The sequence below is a fragment of the Typopeltis vanoorti genome, chromosome 1 (assembly GCF_054136105.1).
Source record: "Typopeltis vanoorti isolate ZY-2024b chromosome 1, IOZ_Tvanoo_1.0, whole genome shotgun sequence".
NCBI classification, from domain to species: Eukaryota; Metazoa; Arthropoda; class Arachnida; order Uropygi; family Thelyphonidae; genus Typopeltis; species Typopeltis vanoorti.
Genome location: NC_143549.1, coordinates 191,220,886 through 191,244,949, shown reverse-complemented (window position 1 = coordinate 191,244,949; position 24,064 = coordinate 191,220,886). Strand labels below are relative to the sequence as shown.

Below are 24,064 nucleotides of genomic sequence, written 5' to 3'. Positions count from 1 at the left end.
ACCACGACAAAGAAGTGCCAGGGGCTAACAAATTCTTTTCGTTTAGTCTTGAGCCCAGCAGTTCTGCAGATTCCTTAGGATGACCCAAATCTCTGACCAAGTCGTTTAAATCGGTCTGTGAAAAAAGTCCAGGTGGTCCACTATCTTTGTATTTGTCATCATTGAAATCTTCAACTTCTTCGTTTGAATCTCTGCTGAGTGGTTTTTCTAAAATTTGTGGAGATGTTGGCAAGGGTATTTCAGGACCATTTTCCACTGGGCATATTGCAGATGGTAAATTAGAATAGGAAATGTCTTTATTTTTCACATTAAAACCTCGAACATTCAAAGAACAGAAGTAACAATCATCAGTATGGTTGTGGTGTTCCTGCCATACCATGGGAATTCCGAAACAGAAAGATTTTTGTCCTCCCTTCGACCACCTAAGTTCTTCTACACAAATGGAACATACTATATGCAGCACCCACGGCTTATCTAAGTCACCAAGTTTCATCCCAAAATATGCACAGTACACTTTTTCATGAAATCTGTAATGTTTCTTCGTTGTTTTTTTTTTACCACTAACTCCCCACACATGTAGCAGAAAATGTTAGGTGAATTTTTGCAACCTCTTGAAGCCATTACAAACATCATTTGAAACACAGTTAAATGAATTTTAACAAATGACATCAACACTATTACACGATACTACGAAAAAACATTAAAAACCTGCAAACACATTAAATTAAATTTTCACACTAACTTAGAAAATATGCCAACTTTCAGAAATATGATAACCTTAGTAGTCAACGACTAAAGTTCAACTAAAGAATCACACAGGAAAATGTGTCTGTGACAACAGGAAAGTCATCCATTATCTCGGTGAATCAGATTCAAAGTAGCCACTTGCACTTTCATCTGCATTCCTCCACCCCTCTCATATCTTAAGAATGAGTAGTTTCGTGGACATTTCTTTATTTGCCATAAAAAGGCACTTCAAAAAGCACTTATACAACTAATTAGCTGTAAATAAAGGAGAATGAAAATAAATACCAATGTGTTGAATTTAAATCCAAATACTACTAATAAAAACGATAAAATTAGAAATCGGGTAAAATTGGTGGGTGATTTTTACTATTTTTTCAGATCTCAGCACCTAAAAATCTATAAGAATCAATTATTATTTCTCAGACAACTGATCCATCACAGGCCTGTGTTATTATTACTATCATTATATTATTATCGAATTTCGTCAGTGTTTATCAGTAGGTTTTATTATTTATAATATTTTTTTAATATTAATATAAATTTTAATTACTATTTATAATAAATTATAATTTATAATTTATTATAAATTATAATTTAGTAGGTTTTATAATTTTAGTAGGTAATTTTTTTCCTCATTGTTTTGGACACAGGCAGTTATATGTAGCATGTTCTTGAGTTAGCAGTCTTGAGAATTTAATTATTTTTGTCGAGGATGATAAAACTTCAAATGTTGTTTACAAAGAAGTGTTATAATGCTCACAATTCTACACCATGACAAAAGCATCAGAACCAAATACTCAAGTAAATACATTAAAGTGAACCACTGGCAGCCTAAGTTCACCTCGGTGAAGCGCTCAGCTAATCTACATAGAAAACAAAGTCCATTTTCGGCGTTTGCTTATAATCAAGAATGAATTGACCGATTTTGATGATTTCTTCACCAATAGATAGAGGATGTTTGAAAGATGTTTTATGTGCATTTTCATCAATGTACACCTCCAGATTACTTTTTTTTTACTTCCCTCGACAGTCCATACTGCATTTTAATAATATCTGGCCACAAAATAATGGCCAGATATTGTTAAATTCTATTGTAAGATATTGTAATAGGCCAAATATTGTTACATTTTAAAAATATTATTAAATTCTATTGTTAGATGCTACAATGAAGAGCAAGTTCAATAAGTCAATCGACTCCTGCCACAAGAGACTAAATAGACAGAGTGAAATTATTGAGGAATGAAGACAATTTCTCGGATACTCCTCAATCCTTCAGACAATCTATTTGCATACAAATGGTTACAATTTCCAATAAGAGTTTGCTCACAATTCTACACTGTAACAAAAGCACCAGCACCAAATACTCAAGTAAATACCCTGAAATGACTCGCTGGCAGTATAAGTTTGCCTCGGTGAAGTGTAAGGGCTCAGCTAATATAAAGGGAAGTAAAAGTACATGATTACAAGTGCACTGTATGCTATTTAGAAACATTCGAACAATACCTGAAATCAGATTGAAATTTAAACCTTCATTTGTCTTCCTTCCACATTTAAAACTTGATTTTCTTCTTTTTGTTGCAGACTTTGAGTGACGTGGCATTCTATGAAGCAAAAAATTAAGAACTAATATTAGTTTTCCAAAAAAAGAAAAACTTAACCTTCATAAAGGATTAAACATTAAAAATTATCATAGTATCATGCATTTGTTTTTTCATTATATAAATTAATCTACTTTTAAAAATATTAATAAACACTGATATTTCTTACATTTTATTTTAATCTGTTAATTTATGTTCAATCTCAGTATGTAAAAAATTTGAAAATGATCATAATTTGGATATTTTAAAACTTCAACCATAACAAAGAATGAAAAGTCAACTGCTGAAATAAACTCAACATCTGGAGAACTGAAGATGACCACTATAACATAAAAAACATCAACAGCATAGAAGTGAAACTGGCAGAAGAATTAGAAAAGTACTATATGGACCTAATTAGCATTACCACAATGAAAACAAAGCAGAAGAAATACCTTCAGACAATAGTGATTTGGTTTATAGTTTCTTTCCCACAAAAACTATGAAAGGTCATACTGTGCCATACTAAGGTTACAACTATCCATAAGCAGTTAAAGAAAATTGTAAACAATATGCCTGTACAAAAATTAGGTTCCACAAAGTAGCATCTACATAGAAACAGAATTGCTGCAGAAGGCACCGCAACACACAAGGTTAAAGGTTACAGTAGTACAAAAGTTGTCAAGAATACAAGTTAAATAAACAAAATGTATGTACAAGACACCAAGCCAAGGAATGCAGTATTTACATATAGTTAAAATCATAATAGATGTTTTTACAGTCATACACAAATAGACAAACGGAATTATTATACAACATGCATGCATAAAAATAAAATTTGGCAATGTGGTATCTACATATAAACAACAGTACAAGAAGGTTACACAAATATACAAGGTGTCCTACAGCAATACATAATTAGTATTGCTGTAGTAAATATTATGTATATAATATAATATAAATAATAATAAAAAAATAGTAAATAATATGTATGTGCAAAAGTTAAGCTGGGCAATGCAGTATCTAAATATATAAACAAAATTACTGCAGCATTTAAGGCAGTAATTAGACAACAATACAAGTTAATAAACAAAATGCATATACAACACCCAGCCAAGGAATGCAGTATCTACATATAAGATTAGAAACAAATGTTATTACAGTAATACATAGTTAAAGAGGAATTATTATACAATATGATCATCATCAAATTCCTGCCATCAACCCTCAAGGGGTGTACAGGATATGATAGTACTACATGAAAAAAATTACATCATTACTAACTTCCTATCTACAATTTTCCTCCAAATCAGTCTGTTACTTGTCAAGACTCCAACATGATCAGATATTATATTTCTATCGTCTAAGACACTTTGTACCGAATTAATCCACCTATATCTTGGTCTTCCTCTGAGTTGTTTTGCGCTGCCAACCTGGTAGAGAACACTTGTTTTGCTAATCTTTCTACGCCCATTCTGTTTAAGTGACCATACCACCTGAGATTAGCTCTGCTAACGCATTCCTGGATGCTGACAATGTCAAGTTCTCTCCTAATATCCTCGTTTTTAATATGATATTGCCATTGATGCCATCTGTTCACGCCTCTAATCTTTCTCAGGACTCTCATACCTGCAGTCTCTAGTCTTTGGTCAAGTGTTTTTACTTCTGACCCAGCTCTCGGATCCATAAGTTAAAACTGGTTTGAACACTGTCTTGTATATATACAGCTAATTTAGTGTTCCGACTAATTTCTCTCTTATTCCATATGAATTTATTCAATTGACTTCCCACCATACCAGCTTTGCTAATTCTGTTGTCTATTTCTATATTTAGTAGTAAGACTTATACGTTGGTTAGACATCACTGGTAATTAATTTACGGAATTGACAACGCATATAAAGTAAATTAATTAAAGATAACTTTAATGAATCACTTCTATATTTCGGCAATGTCACATTGCCATCTTTGGGAACATAAAGATATGGTATGTGCACTAAGGAACTAACAAAGCAAATGAGGAAGAAAATAAGAACTAATTTTGTTCCTAAAGTTCTAATGGTGCCCTCTTGCGGGCTAATTTGGTAGTCTTGGCAGTTGGGCTGAAGTTCTCAAAATGAAAGTCTCCCAAATTTGGGGCAGTTTCATGCACCCAAATTTGTTGAGGTTAGGAACGTTTTTTAGAGCTGCTGAAGATTCTTTGAATAGTCTTTCGTATTTAAACTTGCTGCGATGGATTATTTTTGTCTTCTTCAAACGAATTTTATGGTGGGTATCTAAGGCATGGTCTGCCAGCCCAGAGCGGCTGTACTGGTGAAACCGGATGTAGTCTTGGTGTTCTGAAATCCTGATATTTGTTGTTCTGCCTGTTTGGCCAAAGTAGGACAATTTGCAGCTGCAAGGGACCTGGTATACACCAGGTAGGTCTAGGGGAAGTGGTTGGTCTTTGGTAGAGCGGATAAGGGATGCCAACTTTTTATATGGTCTGTAACAAGAAGTAAGGTCATATTTTTTGAGGATATTAGTTATTTTTTCAGAGGTGCCCTGGATGTAGGGGATAGTGATAGACTTGGTGTAGTCTTTATTGTGGAGGGGGGGAGGGGGGTTGTGGTTTATAGGTTTAGTATTTTTTGGATTTTTTTGGGATTGTAGCCATTGGCTAAGAAAGTGTTGAGGATGTGGTTTAGTTCCATAGTCAGGGCCTTGTCATCTGAGCAGATTAATTTTGCCCTGTTATATAGTGTTTTTATCACCCCATATTGTTGTGAGGGGGGGTGGGGTGGGATTGCTGGTGAATGTATCTGCCAGTGTGGGTAGGTTTTCTGTAAACAGAGAAAACCAAAGTTCCATCAAGCTGGCGGGTGATTAAAGTGTCTAGGAAGGGGAGGGTGTTGTTTTCCTCTTTTTCTAAGGTGAACTGGACTCTGGGATGTTGGTTGTTTAAGTGTGTTAGGAAGGAGTGGAGTGTATCTGAGCCATGTGGCCAAATAGCAAACACATCATCCACATAATGAAGCCAAATAGTGGGTTTTTGTGGGGCGGAGTTTAAGGCTTTCTCTTCAAATGTCTCCATAAAGAAATTGGCCAAGGGTGGGGAAAGTGGTCAACCCATGGCTTCACCACTTCACCACAGCCATGGGTTGACCACTTTCCCCACCCTTGGCCAATTTCTTTATGGAGACATTTGAATAGAAAGCCTTAAACTCCGCCCCACAAAAACCCACTATTTGGCTTCGTTATGTGGATGATGTGTTTGCTATTTGGCCACATGGCTCAGATACACTCCACCCCTTCCTAACACACTTAAACAACCAACATCCCAGAGTCCAGTTCACCTTAGAAAAAGAGGAAAACAACACTCTCCCCTTCCTAGACACTTTAATCACCCGCCAGCTTGATGGAACTTTGGTTTTCTCTGTTTACAGAAAACCCACCCACACTGGCAGATACATTCACCAGCAATCCCACCCCACCCCCCCTCACAACAATATGGGGTGATAAAAACACTATATAACAGGGCAAAATTAATCTGCTCAGATGACAAGGCCCTGACTATGGAACTAAACCACATCCTCAACACTTTCTTAGCCAATGGCTACAACCCCAAAAAAATCCAAAAAATACTAAAACCTATAAACCACAACCCCCCTCCCCCCCTCCACAATAAAGACTACACCAAGTCTATCACTATCCCCTACATCCAGGGCACCTCTGAAAAAATAACTAATATCCTCAAAAAATATGACCTTACTTCTTGTTACAGACCATATAAAAAGTTGGCATCCCTTATCCGCTCTACCAAAGACCAACCACTTCCCCTAGACCTACCTGGTGTATACCAGGTCCCTTGCAGCTGCAAATTGTCCTACTTTGGCCAAACAGGCAGAACAACAAAGATCAGGATTTCAGAACACCAAGACTACATCCGGTTTCACCAGTACAGCCGCTCTGGGCTGGCAGACCATGCCTTAGATACCCACCATAAAATTCGTTGGAAGAAGACAAAAATAATCCATCGCAGCAAGTTTAAATACGAAAGACTATTCAAAGAATCTTCAGCAGCTCTAAAAAACGTTCCTAACCTCAACAAATTTGGGTGCATGAAACTGCCCCAAATTTGGGAGACTTTCATTTTGAGAACTTCAGCCCAACTGCCAAGACTACTAAATTAGCCCGCAAGAGGGCACCATTAGGACTTTAGGAACAAAATTAGTTCTTATTTTCTTCCTCATTTGCTTTGTTAGTTCCTTAGTGCACATACCATATCTTTATGTTCCCGAAGATGGCAATGTGACATTGCCGAAATATAGAAGTGATTCATTAAAGTTATCTTTAATTAATTTACTTTATATGCGTTGTCAATTCCGTAAATTAATTACCAGTGATTTCTATATTTAATTTACCATCTTCAGTAACAATCGTGCCTAAGTAGCTGAAATGTTTTACTTTCCACAGGTTCTCCATTCACAACACAGTTGACATTTTCAATGATTCTGCCTATTTTCATTGTCTTTGTCTTTTTATTGCTGACCTTCATACCATATCTATTACAACAGCTATTCAATTTAGTCAGAGAATCTTGCAGACTTGTAGCGGATTTATTTAGAAGTATAACATCATCCACATAAAGCAAAGAGCTGACATTAACATCTCCAATTTTGATATCATGTTTAATACCACTTTCCTTCATAATGTGATCCATATAGATAATGAATAACAGAGGGGATAATGTACATCCTTGTCTCACACCAGATTTAACATTAAACCATCTTCCTGTACTTCCTTCAATTCTAACTGCTGACTTACAACTCAAATAAAGACTTAAGTATTGCTTGATATAATGCCCCATTGACACCATATAACTGCAGCGTATTGAATAGCTTCTCTCTTGGCACCTTGTCATATGCCTTTTCCAAAGCGACAAAACTTAAATACAGATCTTTGTTATATTCCCATGCTTTCTCGGCTATTTCTCGTAAAGTGAAGATCTGATCCTGACAGCCTCTATTTGGCTTGAATCCAGCTTGTTCTTCACCAAGCTTTTCTTCCACAATTCTTCTCAACTGTTTCTCAAGTATACTTGCATAGATCTTGCCAGGAACACTCAGTAAGGAAATACCTCTGTAATTCTCAGATTCAGTTTTATTTCTCTTTTTATATATGGGTACTATGAGAGCTCTACTCCAATCATCGGGAATTCGTCCCTCTGTCCAGGCTTTCTGACCTATGCAGCGCAGCCACTGTAAGACTCTTAAAATACCATACTTCAGCATTTCTGGTCGAATATCATCTACTCCTGCTGCCTTTCCACATTTCAAGCCTTTGATGGCTTTGAAATTATACAATATGTATGCATAAAAATTAAGGTTAGCAGTGTGGAATTTACATATTAACAAAATTACAAGGCTACAGAAATACAATTGGTCAGAAATTAAATTAATGAATTATATAATACTTATATTATTTATATAATATTATATTATTATATAATATATACTTATATATATATTAAATTAATGAAATAATAATAAAATGGAGTAAAAATTTACATCAAGGAATTAAACTTTCACCTACAGTTAACTTAAACACTCTCCTCTTTGCAGACGACCAAATAATAATTACAAATTCTAAAGATAACTTACAGAAAGCTATTTTACATCTAAATGAGACATCCAAAGATTATGGTATGATAACATCAACGGAAAAATCAAAAACTATGGCCTTTAAAGGACAAGATCCAGCAAGAACTAAAATAGTAATAGATAACAAGATCTTAGAACAGGTGAATTCATTTAACTACCTAGGATGTATGATCACTTATGAAAATGAAAAAGATATAAACATAAAAATTGCAAAATATTTTAAAATAACAGGAGTAATTAACCCTATATTTAAACCAAACCTAGTTCAAAAAAAAACCAGGCTAAAAGTATATAATACATTAGCCCTATCGGTCTTAATGTATGGAAGCGAAATCTGGACAATAAAACAAAAAGACAAACAAAGATTAACAACAGCAGAAATGAAGTTTATGAGAAAAACTGCAAAGTATACCCTATTTGATCACAAAAGAAACGAAGATATCATGAAAGAATTAGACCAAGAACCAGTAATAGAAAAAATTAAAAAATATAAACATAAATGGATGGAACACGTTCAAAGAATGAAAACAGAAAGACTACCAAAACAAGCCTTAAAGTACAAGCCATTAGGAAAAAGAAAACCAGGACGTCCTCTTAAACGATTCAACGATGACTTCTAAAGCCGGAACAGGCCATACTATTCATACATATACTAGGCCTAAATCCTTGATATGTATGATGATGATGATGAATAATATATACATTAGTACTCAACTCCTGCACATATACATAACAAAACATTACATATTTTGTAATATATACATACAAAAGTTAAGTGAAGCAATACAGTATTTACATATAAACAAAATTACAGTCAAATGTATTTGTATAAATTAATTCTTTGTAAAAAATTAAAAACATCGGGCAATGCCCGAGCCTGTCAGCATCTGCCTGAGTGTATATGGCCTGGCCAGGAAGGCAGAAATTTCATTCCTCTCTCATGCAATTCCTCACTCTACCAGTATATGATAAATAGTGAGATGGGTATTGCACTTTTCACACATGAGAGGGTCATAAGCTCTCAGTAAACTAGAATGTGTAAAATGACTGTTACCTATGAGGAGCCTAGTGAGAACAACTTCCTCTCTTTGCTTTATTCATTGACTGGAATGCCAATGCTTAATTTCAGGTTTAATGTCATATAAATTGTTAATGCTTTCTACCATGATGACTGCCATTGATCAATTAGCATTGATCATATAAACTGTCTGTAGTCTGTATATGGTACTGTCAAATAGTACGTGAAGAACGTTTGAGCTGATTTAGCAGCTGCATCTGCAGCCTCATTTCACTTAATTCCAATGTGGCCAGGAATCCAGCACACTGCACATCAAAATTAAGGATTTTAATTTTGTGAACCAAGTGTAACACCTCAAAGTACTGGATGTAGATTATACATAGGAGAGGAGATGGCCTGTAAAGAACTCAATGAGTCTGTATAAATTATACACTTTTGGTAGCAGTTTTCTTTTATATGAACAAGTGCAAGCTGAATGGCATGTAACTCTACTGTATAATTACTGCAATCAGGTGGGATCTGGTTGGAGATAATGTCAGGAAACACAGTAGCACAGCCAACAAAGGTATTAGTTCTTGAACCATCAGTATAAATAGGCAAGAAATCAGTGTGCTGCTCTGTGTGCATTAAACAATTGGAGGTAGACAGATGGAGTATCAGATTTCTGTAGCTGACAAAGTGAGAGGTTGCGGGATGGTGTGCAAACCTGCCATGTAGGGACGCTGTTAAGTTTAGTGTAGGCAATGTTGTCAACATTTATACCAAGAGCGTGCAGAGTCTCTTTAACACGCATGTCAAAAGAATGTATGGCAGTTTGAAGTGTGTGGTATTGAGCTTCCCAGTGCAGAGAAAAGAGACTAGTCCATGTAGGATGATCTGAGAGAGAGACTATCTTTAGGGCATAATCAAGAGACAACTGTTTCCGTCGAAGTGATAGAGCTGGTTCATTTGCTTCAACATAAAGACTGAGTTGGTGATGTGCAAAAGGCACCAGTAGCTATCCGTATACCCTGATGATGGATGGAGTAACCTGTGATGGATCCAACCATTACAGGTTACTCTCTGTTGCAGAACCATAGACTTGATACCCGTAATCCAGCTTTGAACGTATAAGTGCATGATAAAGATGGAGCAATGAAGCTTGATCAGCAATCTACTAAGTAGAGGATAGTGCGAAGAAGGTTCAATGTTTTCTTGCATTTTTCTCTTAGTTGACGAATGTGTGCTAGAAATGCAAGTTTACTATCAAAGATCAGTCCTAAGAACTTGGCTTCTGTAGCTACTGAAATAATAGTGCATCCAATTCTTAATTCAGGATCTAGGTGAAGAATGCGTTTTCGACAGAAGTATACACCGACACTTTTTTCGGTTGAAAACCTAAACCTTACTAAGAGCCCACAGAGAAACATGATCAATTGCTTGCTGAAGTTGTCTTTAATTACTCTCATGTTACAGTAGTGGCAGTAAATTGTGAAGTCATCAACATATAGGGCATTGTCTACAGTGGGAGGAGGCTGTTCTGTGATTGAGTTAATTTTAACAGCGAAAACTGTCAGACTTAAGGCAGAGCCTTGGGGAACATCCTGTTCCTGATGATATGATCGATATAGCGTATTTCCCACTCTGACTTGGAAAATTCGCCTGGAAAGAAAGTTTTTAATAAATACAGGAAGGTGTCCTTTAAGACCCAGGTTAAAGAGCTGTTTTAATATGCCATATCTCCATGTCTGTGTCATAAGCTTTTTCCATGTCAAAAAAAAAAAAAATGAAACAAGGTGTTCTTGCTTCAGAAATGCATCATTTATACAAGTTTCTAAACAAACCAAATGGTCTAAAATTGAGCGATGTCTACGGAACACATATTGTGTATTGGAGAGAAGATTGTTGCTTTCTAAATACCAGAGCAGTCTGGCATTAACCATTTTCTCTAGTATCTTACAAAGACAGCTGGTCTGAGCAATGGGTCGATAATTATTTACTTGTGTTGGATCTTTTCCTGGTTTTAAGATAGCAATGACAATTGACTTATGCCAAGAATTTAGAAATTCTTACTCTGCAAGTATTCTGTTGTATAATAAGAGAAGGAGATCCATAGAGGATGATGGTAGATGTTTTATCATTTTGTAATGGATGTCATCAGGCCCTACTGCACTAGGAATCTCTAGTAGGAGAGCTCTATTTAGCTCCTCCTTAACAAATGGCTGATTGTATGGCTCAAGAACATTGGTTTAGAATTTGTTTCTCTCTGAATCTGAATCTGTTCTTTCTGAATTAAAAATTCAGGAGGATATCAAGCTGTTGCTGAGATTCTGGCAAAATTTTCTCCCAGAGTGTCTGCAATAGGATAAGCAATAACACTTCCATTATGGTCTAAGGTAGACAAACAATGTGTTCTATATCTGCCTTTCATTTTCTGGATTTTATCCCATAAAATTTTTGGACTGGTCATTTGATTAATTGATGTAGTAAATTGAATCCATGATTGTTTTTGACTCTGACACCTCACATAGCGTGCTTTGGCTCGAGCACGCTTGAAAGCTATAAGGTTTGATGTGGTGGGATATCTATGAAATATATCCCATGCTCTGTGTTGATTTTTTTTGGCTGTCTAACATTCTGGGTTCCACCAAGGCTTTGGAAGAATGGAAACCGAGATGAAATGTTTGGGGTGGAGGCTGTTGCTGCCTGGACAATGCACTCTGTTATATATTTTACAGCTTCATTGATAGGCGTTTGATGGCATCAGCATTAAATTTTGCAAGATGAGAGAAAGTGTTCCAGTCAGCCTGGTCCATTTTCCATACAGGTATCAGTGTGTGTGTGTGTGTGTGTGTGAACATGGTTCCTGTGAAGACATTGTGCAGAGAACAGGAAAGTGATCACTTCCATATATGTTCTCTTCAACATTCCATGTGAGCAGTGGAAGAATGGAAGGAGAGCAGATTGTAAGATCAATTGCAGAATACGAACGGGTAGGCATATGGAAGAAAGTATTGAGTTTATTAGTGTTAGCACTCTCCATAGAGTATTGTGACCATTAAATCATCCATCAAAAGTATGGGTTCAGGCAGTTGTGAGATAAGGTTATCACGATCAATTTCATTTAACTCACTTGGTGATAAATAAATTGAACATACTGTAATAAGAAATCCCACAGAGAAGTGAATCGCTACTGCTTCCAGAGAAGTATTAAGCTGGACCTGATGGAAAAGAACATGACTGCCCACTAGGATAGCTACTCAATGAGCAGGACCACCTCCAGTTTTATCTTTGCGTACAATAGTGCAATTCCTAAAGGTAAGATCCTCATTGGTCTTAAGTACATTTCCTGTAGACAGAAAGATTTGTGTTTCTGCAACAAAATCTTGATATCATCGATATTCTGGCAAAATCCACGACAGTTCCATTGTACAAATTTTCCTATTGTTTTGGTTTTATAGACTTGTCTGGTTTTCGGGAGGTTGAAGACTTACCTTTGTCATATTTATATTTATCAATTGTTTTGGGGAAGTATGGACAGTCAGTGTCCATCTCTTCCTCTGGTAGAGTATTAAATACGTCTGATGTGTTAGAGTCAGTTGGTAAGTTTAGGTTACTTTCACTGGGTACTGAAGCATCCATTTTTTCTGTGAGAGTATCTGGTGGTTTATCTTTAAGTGATATCTCTGCCATAATTTTTTTCACAAGTGGGTTTTCATCGAGTGGGATCATTTATGGAGTTTTCTCTGAAGTAGGCCATAGGCCATGTGATTGATGCACTCAACAGAGAAGTACTTGTGATCATAAGGTGCATTTCTTTTTCATCTTTCCATTTCTGACGTGCACAAGAGTAAGCTGGATGATCTCCCTGACAGTTGACACATTTAGCTTTATTGCACAGCAAGATTTGTTATCATGCTCTTTACTACCACACTGAGCAATGTGGTTCTACTGCGTATTGTAGTAGAACCACAACACGCAGTTTGGGCATGTCCATATCTCTGACATTTAAAGCATCTCAGTGGGTTAGGGATGTACATTCTAACAGGACAGCTGAGATGCCCTGTTTTTACAGATGTTAAAGGCTTAGGTGTATCAAAAGTAAGGATGATGTTCTTGGTTGGAATTAGGCGACCATCCCTACATATCAGGATGCGCCTCACACTTGTCACTCCTTGATCTTTAAGTTCTGAACATTTTTACTCATCAGGAACATCAAAGAGATCCCGTTCTGATATCACTCCTCTACAGGAATTAAGTGTAGAGGCATGACAGGGGGGACTGTAATTTTTATTCCACCCATTGTTGATGCTCTCAGTAGTTTCTCAGAATGCTGCTGACATTCTGAGAAATTCACAATGTTTCCACAAGGACATTACTTCTGTTTCCATATGCTGTATCTACGGCATCAGTACTTGGTTGGGACTTTGTTAAGGTCGCTGAAACATTTCAGGATGAAGGATCCATGCTCAAGAAGTTTTTGGTTTGGTGCCAGAGCTCCCCACCCACTATTGAGCCACACATGGACGCCCACTGCCTGGCAAGCAATAACAGCACTTAGGAGTAGAATGCCAGGGCTATCCCGGATGATATACCAGCACTACAACAAGCCTAGGATCATGATCCCAGACCATGGGGTGAGAGACTTACAACACCGTTGACCCTTGCAGGCAAGCCCACTAACCGACTGATCCTAGCTGGGCCATCCAGGACAGGTAGGCTTGCCAAAGCAGGGCCCAAAGTAGTGCAAGACTACCAAGATCCCCCCTTTCCGGATGTCCACGGGTCACACCGCATGGCAAACACAGCAGCAAGGCATTGGATCCCAGTGATGGTGGTCTGGAAAAAAGGATGGTGAAAAAGACTAAGGAGAAGTAGAACAAAGAATACAGGAAGAAAAGCAAAGAAAAAGAGGAAGAATGAAAAGGGCCAGTGCCATCACTAGGAGGTCCCCCCCCTCCACCACAAACAGGTGTCCCATAGTGATCAGGGAGACAATAGTGATCAGGAAAAGGAAAGAGTAGCTATAATATTAAATGCTAAATTCTCGAATAGCAGACAATTTCAAGTAGAGATGTGAGCAAATTTCAAAATGAGGAATTGAACAATCAGACTTATTTGTGCATATGTTTTCAGAGAATACCCCTTCTCTAATGAGAAGCTTGAAAAATTTCTCCACTTTTGCAGAATTTTTCAAGTCATTCGAGAAGACAGCTAATGCAAAGAAAAAAAGCTGGTTCTTCTTGTCAGAGATCTAAATAGAAGCAGAAAATGAATGCTAGAAATGAAACAGTTTGAGAAATGGAGGAAAGAGCAAAGATCATAACTTAACTATAATAATGTCAAGTGTCTGCATTTTTGCTCAGGATAAGGACTAGTCATTATGTTCAAATAGATATGTGCACAAATGGAGAGAAGACAAAATGAGAAAAGAATTACTGAGCACATTATTCTTGATAACAATATCTTCACACTTGTTCAGGACAGGACAAGAGTATATAAGGATCTGAAATAGGAAGTGATCACCATTTAGTTTTAAGATAAAAATATATTAAAAAGAAAAATCTGAAAAGTTTGAAAACAAGAATCAAACTTTGGAGACTAGGTAAACTAATTTGTTTACCTAGGTAAACTAATTCAGCCAGAGAAGCATGCAGTGAAGTTTTTTGCAAGGATAGAAATAACTAAACTTCACAGTGGGTGGACTCAAAAACTTATATTGGTCAAAAAATTATATAAAAATAGGATTGCAGACCATAACCTAAATGCTACCAGCATTCCTAAACAGCAACAATTCCTAAATAGCTTAAATACCAACAAGTGTCTGCAAGAATTAACATCCATCCTGTATCTTCTTTATCACACTTATCCAACATCTACCGTGTAGAATGGAAGCAAGTAAATATTCTGCCCATCCCCCCCCCCAACATATACAAAATGAAAGATCATAGTCGGCCATCAAACTGATATCCCATTGCAATTATCCTTAAGTTCTCTAAAAAATAATGAGAAAGTGATTAACAATCCCTTTTTTCACCATCTGGAAGGTGACCAATTAATCAGTAACTATCACTACGGATTTCACCACTCTTGATCTACAGCAGATTTCTTACCCTACCAACCTTTCCAACCCTACTCACCTTTGGACACAGGCTTAGAGAAAGCCTGCATCTCATTGGATTTGACAACCTATTTACCAAACTACCATCTTATAGACTGCCTTCTGCTGTTTTCAACTAGATCACCTCCTTTCTGGTCATTTGCTACATGCTCTAAATGATGGATGGTCTCCTTTCTTTAACTAAAATACTCTATTAGTTAATTTAGGATTACACTATTAATGCTGGGGTGCTCAGAGCTCTGCATTTTCACCTTCATTCCTCTTATACCTTAATGACTACCTCTAAGTGAAGATATTGAAGATGAGAGAAAGTACATTTCATTTCTCTTCTATTCATGTGACAATCCTTGTAGTGAATAATCATTTGAGGTTGGTGGGGTGAGGGAAGACAACTGACTTCAATGCAACAGAGTTCTGTCTTATTTCTTGTACAAAAAATAATAAATAAAATATTCTCAGCCTGGGCACTACTACCAAGGAATTGGAAATAGGACAAAAATATTCTTATACATAAGAATATTTTATTAGTAACAAATATAAGTAACATATATAACATGTTAACATATATAACAAATATAAGCAATATAAGTAACAAATGGAAGACAAAGAATATCCCTTGAATGGTCAAATTCAGGAATGGATGGACAAATATATTCTATGAAAGACACTTTTCATAAATCATAGACCAGTCAGTAACCATGCAGTTGGTTAAGGTCCACATGCTGAAATGGGTGGGCAGGAAGATGACACTCTTTGAAAGATGACATGGTTTTGTGAATGTCAGGTCTTGCATTAGGAATTGACCCAGTTTTTAGTATAAACTAACAAGTGGTTTTCCAGAGCCTCCATAGCTGAGTCAGTATAGACGAAGCCCTTTGGTCAGAAAGACCTGGGTTCGATTCCCGTCATTGATGTGAGGAACCTTTATCTAGTCTCTTTCAACTAAAGGTGAGTCAGCCGGTCTCATATGGAGGTGTGGGGGGGGGTTCACCCAGGAAACTCGGGTTTTTTGATCCCAAGATCAGGCAAACCATCCCCGTGAACACACATGGATTACAGCCATGAATACGTCCCAGCCATATGCCGGTACTGAGCCCAGATAAAATTGGGGGGGTTTGGGTGAGCAATGGTGAACTACCATGTAAAAATCTCACCAGGAATACTTGGTGGGCAATACCTACAAAGTCACCTATGGTCGGAAACGACTGAAAGGGAAAATCAGATCGTGGTTTTCCCATAAATAATGCCTTAAACACCAATTTTCTTGATATTCTTCAGTCTAGGAGGCTGGGGGGGGGGGGTGGTAGATAACTGACTTTAATGTGACAAATAGAGTCCTGTCTTATTCCTTATTATTATTATTCAGGCCTCCATGGAGTTAAAAGACTCATTGTGGGAGGGGTCCCCTCCTAGAAAACACAATGTCTATCATACAACTCCTTAAACTCATCGACTGTTCTACCTCTCACCACTATCAGGCAATGCACAATGCATCCCATGGTTCAACCACCCTCCATGCAAAGAAACCATTTCTCACCCTCTTGCTCACAGTTTCCTTTCATAACTTCCAGGGATGGCTTCTTGTCATCACTCCTTCCCGCTGTTCAACCAAGCGAAAGAACTCCCCAGTGTCCACCCTGTAACCACCTCTCAACAGTTTAAAAGTCTCAATCATATCACCTCTCCTTCTAATCCCAAACTCTGCAGTCCACATTCCCTCAGCCAATCCTCATAACTAACATTGTACAGTCCTGAAACCATCTTTGTTATCTGCCTTTGTACCCTTTCCACAGTTAATATATCCCCTTCAAATCCTGGGGACCAAATCTCAGAACAATAGTCTAAGTGTGGTCTGATCAGAGTCTTATACTATGGAATGATAACTCTTATCTCTGCAGGTCAGTGTCCCTCTCATTACAGCAGCAATCCTCACCACCTTTGCAATATGTCCCCCTAAATTTCAGGTTTCTATCAATCATCAACCACAGATCTCTTGTCTCCCCTACTTCCTCCAGTATAGCTCTTCCAATACAGTATGCAATGTCCCATCGATGTGTCCCAAACCTCAAGACCATACATTTTGCTGCATTAAACCGACACCCCCATTCATTTGCCCATCTGTCTAGCTTATTCAAATCCTCTTGCAAGGCTACCACATCTGCACTATTGCTAATAACCCTTCCCAGCTTCTCATCATCCGCAAACAAAGACAAGTCTAGCTGTACATGATATTCTTTCCATGTTAACGTCGTTAGAAGAGTCCGATTTTCGAAATTCTTGTAAAAAATAATAATATGTGTTATTTCATATAACACATATTCTTTCCATGTTAACGTCGTTAGAAGAGTCCAATTTTCGAATATGTGTTATTTCATATAACACACATTCTTTCCATGTTAACGTCGTTAGAAGAGTCCGATTTTCGAATTTCTTGTAAAAAATAATAACCCCCATTCATTTGCCCATCTGTCTAGCTTATTCTAATGTAAGCTAGACAGATGGGCTAGACAAATATAAGCTAGACAGATATTAAAAAATAATAATAAATAAAATTTCTCAGCCTGGGAAACTACTACCAAGGAATTGGAAATAGGACAAAAATATTCTTATACATAAGAATATTTTATAAGTAACATATATAAGATATTAACATATAACAAATATAAGCAATATAAGTAACAAAGAATATCCCTTGAGTAGTCAAATGAAAGGTTACATGATGCAGATGGACTTGTAAAGACACCTAACAAGTTATTACATCGAAGGATAGTGAATGAACTGAGACAAATGAAGTTGAATTAGGCTGATGACACATATTCTTTTATCTGTGTCATCAGCCTAATTATATATCAGAAAGTAATATGGAGAAGTCAAGGAGAATTCAGTTGTAATATTATTAAAATTGTGATGAAAAATATAATAAATAATAACATGTTTAAAAAGAATTATTGGCTGATGACATTAAAATGGGAAGGGCAACAGCAAATGAGACTGACAGAGTACCTGTAGATGGGTTTGAATACACTGATATTGTGACTTCTAGATATTTTCATGAATGCCATTCCACCAAACTGGCTACCATCATTCCTCCACTTTTCTTTATGCAAAAACATCAATAGCTGCTGATCAATATTCATACAGTTCAGGCTTAAATTTTCAAAAACTCATCCTTCAATATGTTTCCATTTTTTAAAACAGCCTTCCTCAAATTGTTTTCCATAAGAACTATTTCCTTCAGCCATTCAAACATCCAATCAACAGGTTCGTTCATACTTTCTCCTCAAATACTTGTCCATATAATACATTGTGGTAACTTTGTAAAACAGCTCTTCATGAGAGGCTGCAATGTTTTGCACTCTCTCATGAGTGAAATTCATATAAAAAAAGGGGGAGTAGAAAAATGATAATTTATTTATTCATTTCCCTGTTTTATATATGATGCTAGTTTTATACTGAAAAGTGTGAGGTTATGTATTTTGAATTGCAGACACAACAATAAGACATTGCCTACTCCCTATAAGGGAATAAAAGGCATTAGCTGATTATTATTATTATTATGCATATCACACTGAATATTGCTACACTACACATAACTGATAAAGCTAGGAATCTGGGAGTGACAGATGATAACAAAATGAGGTTCAAGGGACTGCCAAAGTAGTAAAGCCTAAGGATTACTGCAACAATGAGAAAGATGCAGATGAGTAGGCACATGGAGGGTATTATCCCTCATTATAGAGCTGTGATGTGGCCACTGTACTGAGATTTCATAGCCATGGCTTGGGTTTTGTGGGAGAGATGAGAAAGGGGCAAGGAGAATTTCAGAGATGGACAAACAAGATGATATTAGCATACTCAACTATATGGCCAGACTAAGGGTTTGTGGTTTAAAAAGAAGTGAAAAAGGTTAAAAATATATATACACAAACACACACAAGGATGGAGGGTCTAGAAAATTCTGATAAACACTTAGAACAAAAAAATTATTTCAAAGCAACTGATATAACCACAAGAATGAACATATCTTAAAACCCTGTAACCCCCCATGTTTCATCAAATTATAATGTCCATGCGGTTAGTCTATGCTAACCACGCATAGCCTGGCTATGCACTTCGCAACCATATGCCTGGGGAAGGAGTGTCCTAGGTTCAACTCCCATTGATGAGGTGAGGAGCTCAAGGATCTTCGTCAGCCATAGCCAAGTTAGCCAGTCTTGGGAGTGGATAGCAGGATTCCCCCCCCCCTCCAGTTTATCTGGGGGTTTTCAAGCAGGCAAACCAAACCCGTGAACAAACAAAAATACATACTTAATCCCTCATTAGGAGAGATCAACCAGTTCTAGGAGCAGTCGAGGAATGGGAGGAACCCCGCGAATAAATAAATAAAAAAAGTCAAATTGTAATAATTTGTTCTTTTAAGATATATATGAAGACAAAATTAATTAATTTTTGTTCTACGTGTTATCAGAACTTTCCAGAACCCCCCTCATATAAATATATATATATAATAAAAGCGTATAACTACCACTAAAAGGACTTTATAGGACATTTGCAGGACTTTTTTTTTCAATACAGTTAGAGAAGAGTTGCCACTTTTTTCATTTTACTCATCATCATCATACGTATCAAGGATTTAGGCCATGCTAGGCCTAAATCCTTTTCTGTTCCGGCCTTAGAAGTCATTGTTGAATCATTTAAGAGGACGTCCTGGTTTTCTTTTTCCTAATGGCTTGTACTTTAAGGCTTGTTTTAGTAATCTTTCTGTTTCCATTCTTCGAACGTGTTCCATCCATTTATCTTTATATTTTTTAATTTTTTCTATTACTGGTTCTTGGTTTAATTCTTTCATAATTTCTTTGTTTCTTTTGTGATCAAATAGGGTATACTTTGCAGTTTTTTTCTCATAAACTTCATTTCTGCTGTTGTTAATCTTTATTTGTCTTTTTTGTTTTATTGTCCAGATTTTGCTTCCATACATTAAGACTGGTAGGGCTAATGTATTGTATACTTTTAGTCTGGTTTGTTTTTGGACTAGGTTTGGTTTAAATATAGAGTTAATTACACCTGTTATTTTTAAATATTTTGCAAATTTTATGTTTATATCTTTTTCATTTTCATAAGTGATCATACATCCTAGGTAGTTAAATGAATTCACCTGTTCTACGATCTTGTTATCTATTACTATTTTAGTTCTTGCTGGATCTTGTCCTTTAAAGGCCATAGTTTTTGATTTTTCCATTGATCTACGATCTTGTTATCTATTACTATTTTAGTTCTTGCTGGATCTTGTCCTTTAAAGGCCATAGTTTTTGATTTTTCCATTGATATTATCATACCATAATCTTTGGATATCTCATTTAGATTTAAAATAGCTTTCTGTAAGTTATCTTCAGAATTTGTAATTATTATTTGGTCGTCTGCAAAGAGGAGAGTGTTTAAGTTAACTGTAGGTGAAAGTTTAATTCCTTGATGTAAATTTTTACTCCATTTTATTATTATTATTTCATTTAAGTAGATATTAAAAGGGTTGCTGAGAGGGGACATCCCTGTCGGACCCCTTGGTTTATCTCTCTTGTATATGATAGTTCGTGATTTAATCTTATTTGTATTTGATTATTTTCATATATACTTGTGATAGCTTTTAGGATATTATTTGGTATTTGTCTTTCTTTTAATATGTTAAATAATATGTTTCTTTTAACTTTGTCAAATGCTTTTTCACAGTTCAAAAAACCTTTTTCATTTTTCATTTTACTCAAACATAAAAAAGTAGAATTTAGAGGGGAGGGATGTTTTTTAAAAGTTTTTTACAAAAACATTATGTTACAGAGACACCATAACCACAGATGCATTAATAGTTAAGTGTATGGCAAAACTGTATTTAAAGTGGAGTGTGCAATGACACAATAAAATGTAAGTAGTTCAATTAATCACAAACATTTTTTAATTTAAAAAGAAAGAAACAAAATAAAATAAATTTAATCTAGCCACACCATCTTATCCAGGAAAATTACTGAAACTGTGTTCAGGATATAACATCTAAAACCCAGACAGGTAGCAATACTTGATAGGAAAGGAAAGAACAAGGGGTTCTTTCCTTTCCTATCAAGAGATGAAAAATGAGCAAGAAAAATGTGCTTGCTCATTTTTCTTGCTCAGAAAAATGAGCAAGCACAAGTGGTGGCAATTTGAATATTATATTTTGGGGTGGCAAATGGTGAATGAGCCAACTGAGTGGTTTTTTGAACCAATGACCTTAGTAAAAAAACAAAGGATATGAAAGGCATTGTGGTAGTGGGAGCTTCATGGGTTTGATGAAATAAGAATATGTACATACTATAAATTACGATTGAGATATGTGTGTATATATTGATTTTCGTTGTCCTAGCTGTTACAAGTTAAAGAAGTTACTATCAAACTCCGGAATTTAACAATACATATGCAGAAGATTCAAGCATCGTTTCTTTAAACTGAAGTAGTGCTAGTCCTGCCTCTTTAAATCTATTGAGTAATTTATATTTATTAATAGAAGTTTCATGAAGGGTCGACCGAAATGTTTACTAACTTCAAAATTAGCAAAAAATGTAGTTCTCGTGCTTTCATACACTAGCTAAAACTGAAATGCTATATGCATCTTTAAACACGTAATAATTGCAGTTTTACACTGGTATAGAGCACATCAAAAGCAAGAGCTCGATTTATAGTTTTAAAAAAGTACTTTTTCATTTCCGTATTACCGTTTATGATATTAATATTAGTGTATTAAAATTAATTACGTAAACGATGAATTGCGTTTAGTAGCGACTACATGTACGCTCACAAATAAAGTCCATAGACTCCTTGCATGAATCACGTAATTATAAGTAACTGGTCACATAATTATAAGGAACGTAATTATAAATAGCCGTAATTATAATAATAGTTTATGAGTAGCATGGGAATTTTCTCAGAAACTATACCTAATAAGTAACTGGTTTTCAAGAAACAATCTTGACAACAGCAAAAATTTGACAAAATTACATCTTTGGCATCTTTCATTGAATTATTAACTTATATAATATTATTTAAAACATTATTATACTTTATACCTCAAAAATACACAAATTTCTCCTAATTTCGCTTTCCGCCACAGCTCACTCTATGATTTCTGTTCTTTTTAGAAATCAAACTACGCGCAACAACAACAACGTCACTGGCTTGCTGGGTGAAGCATAAAATACTTTTTGCTTTCCCCTTTGTCTGTGTCGAGAAGCTTGATGCGGGGGGGGGGGGGGGAGATTGTGAGCCTTATGCTCGCACTTTGTGAACTATGGAGTTAGCTCTGTTCTGCTGAGAGCTGGATTGCCTTGGGTCTTTTATGTTTGTGATAGTCATGTTCACTATAACTGGAAGCTTGTCTGATTAGTGGGTTGGGATGAGAGTGTGCCTTGCTGAAGAACTTTTCCGCATGGTCATGAAGGAGAGAATGGATGTCTGGGGTTCCGGTTTCTCTGTGGATCTGCGTATTTCTGACGAACCATGGGACGTCCAAGATCATCCGCAGGCTTTTGTTTTGTATCCTCTGTAGTTTCAGGATGTTAGATTTGGATGTGTGACTCCATACTGGGGATGCATATGTGATTACTGGTGTTATTACCATCTGATATAGTAGCAGCTTGTTGCGTATATCCAATTTGCTGCTGCGGATGATCAGGGGATAGAGTTGGGCTATGGTTCTGGATGTCTTTGTGCCTATGAGCTTGATGTGGCTGTTGAAATTTAGCTTTTTGTCTAGCTGAACTCCAATGGTATCTTTTTCCGAGGAGTTGAATATCATCTTGGATGAAGGCATTGCGTCTGGTGAATAGTATAGCTGAGCTTTTGATGGGGTTTAGTTTACTTGTATCCTCCAGTCCAAGAACCATTTCTCTAGCTTTGTAATGGTGTCCTGGAGACGACTGATCGCCAGGTGTGGGTGGAAAGATCTTGTCATTATAGCTGTGTCATCAGCATATAGGGCTGTGATGGTAGTACTCAGGTTCTGTGGAATGTCAGCCACATAGATTGTGAAAAGTAAAGGAGCTAACAGGGATCCCTGTGGTACTCCTGCCAAGATTTCGCGCCTAGTTGAGATGGTGCCATTTATTTTTATCTGCATGGATCTGTCAGTGAGGTATGATTTTATTAGATGGGTAAGGTTTGTTGGAATGTTGGCCTGAATGAGTTTGTAGAGTAATCCTTAATGCCATACCTTGTCAAAGGCCTTGGCAATATCCAGAAAGACTGCAGCTGTGTAGTCGGTGTATTTGTTGCACTGTGCTGCGTACACGGTGGAAGCCAAATTGTTCGTTTGGAATTATTCCTAATTGATCTGATTTTTCTTCTAGTCTTGAGAGGATGATTTTTTCAGCAATCTTTCCTAGGTTGGAAAGCAGGCTTATTGGATGGTAGCTTTGTGGGAGTTGTGGATTGTTTCCTGGCTTTTTTATTGGTATGATGTCGGCTGTTTTCCATGCAGTGGGTAAGTGTTGTATCCTCAGTATTGCATTGGTTATGTTAACCAGGTACACAATAGCCTTTCGAGGAAGTAGTTTGATGATTCTGTTTGTAAATCCATCTGGACCTGGAGCTTTTTTGTTGTTTAGATGTTTTATGATGTTGGTTATTTCCTTTGGAGTAGTGGGGGTGATGCTGTCTGGTTTGTCTGAGGTCTTTCTTAAGGTACGCTTGACCTGCTGGTGGACTTTATATATGTGGGTGAGGTTTATGTTGTCATATGATGGGCTGCATTGTTTTTCTAGGTTTTCTGCTATTGCTTCTGCTTTTTCTTTATCAGTGTGCGCCATTCCATGTGCAGTTTGCATGGGGGGAGTTAAGGGTTGTGTTTGGTGCGCAGGATCTTCAGAAATTTCCATATTGTGTGATCTTCTGGGTTGAGTGATGACAGTTTATTGTCCCAATTCTGATTCCTGTGGTTTTGAAGTGCTTTTCTACCTTGGTTGTT

The 24,064-nt window shown here is 36.5% G+C and overlaps 1 protein-coding gene across 3 annotated transcripts in view; it reads right to left on the bottom strand.

Annotated features, from left to right (window-relative positions):
- LOC150110723 (uncharacterized) overlaps positions 1-22,284 on the bottom strand; it is a 218,339-nt gene extending 196,055 nt beyond the window's left edge. For 2 of the 3 annotated variants that reach the window (XM_090395972.1, XM_090395990.1), the window contains exons 1-2: positions 22,170-22,284; positions 2,251-2,348 (exon numbers count right to left, since the gene is read on the bottom strand). In XM_090395972.1, the coding sequence (XP_090252098.1) occupies positions 2,251-2,347 (97 nt within the window). In that variant the 5' untranslated portion in view covers position 2,348; positions 22,170-22,284. Of the gene's footprint in view, positions 1-2,250; positions 2,349-22,040; positions 22,143-22,169 lie in introns of those variants that run through there. The other variant, XM_090395981.1, reaches the window with a different exon arrangement.
- Positions 22,285-24,064: the final 1,780 nt, after the last annotated feature.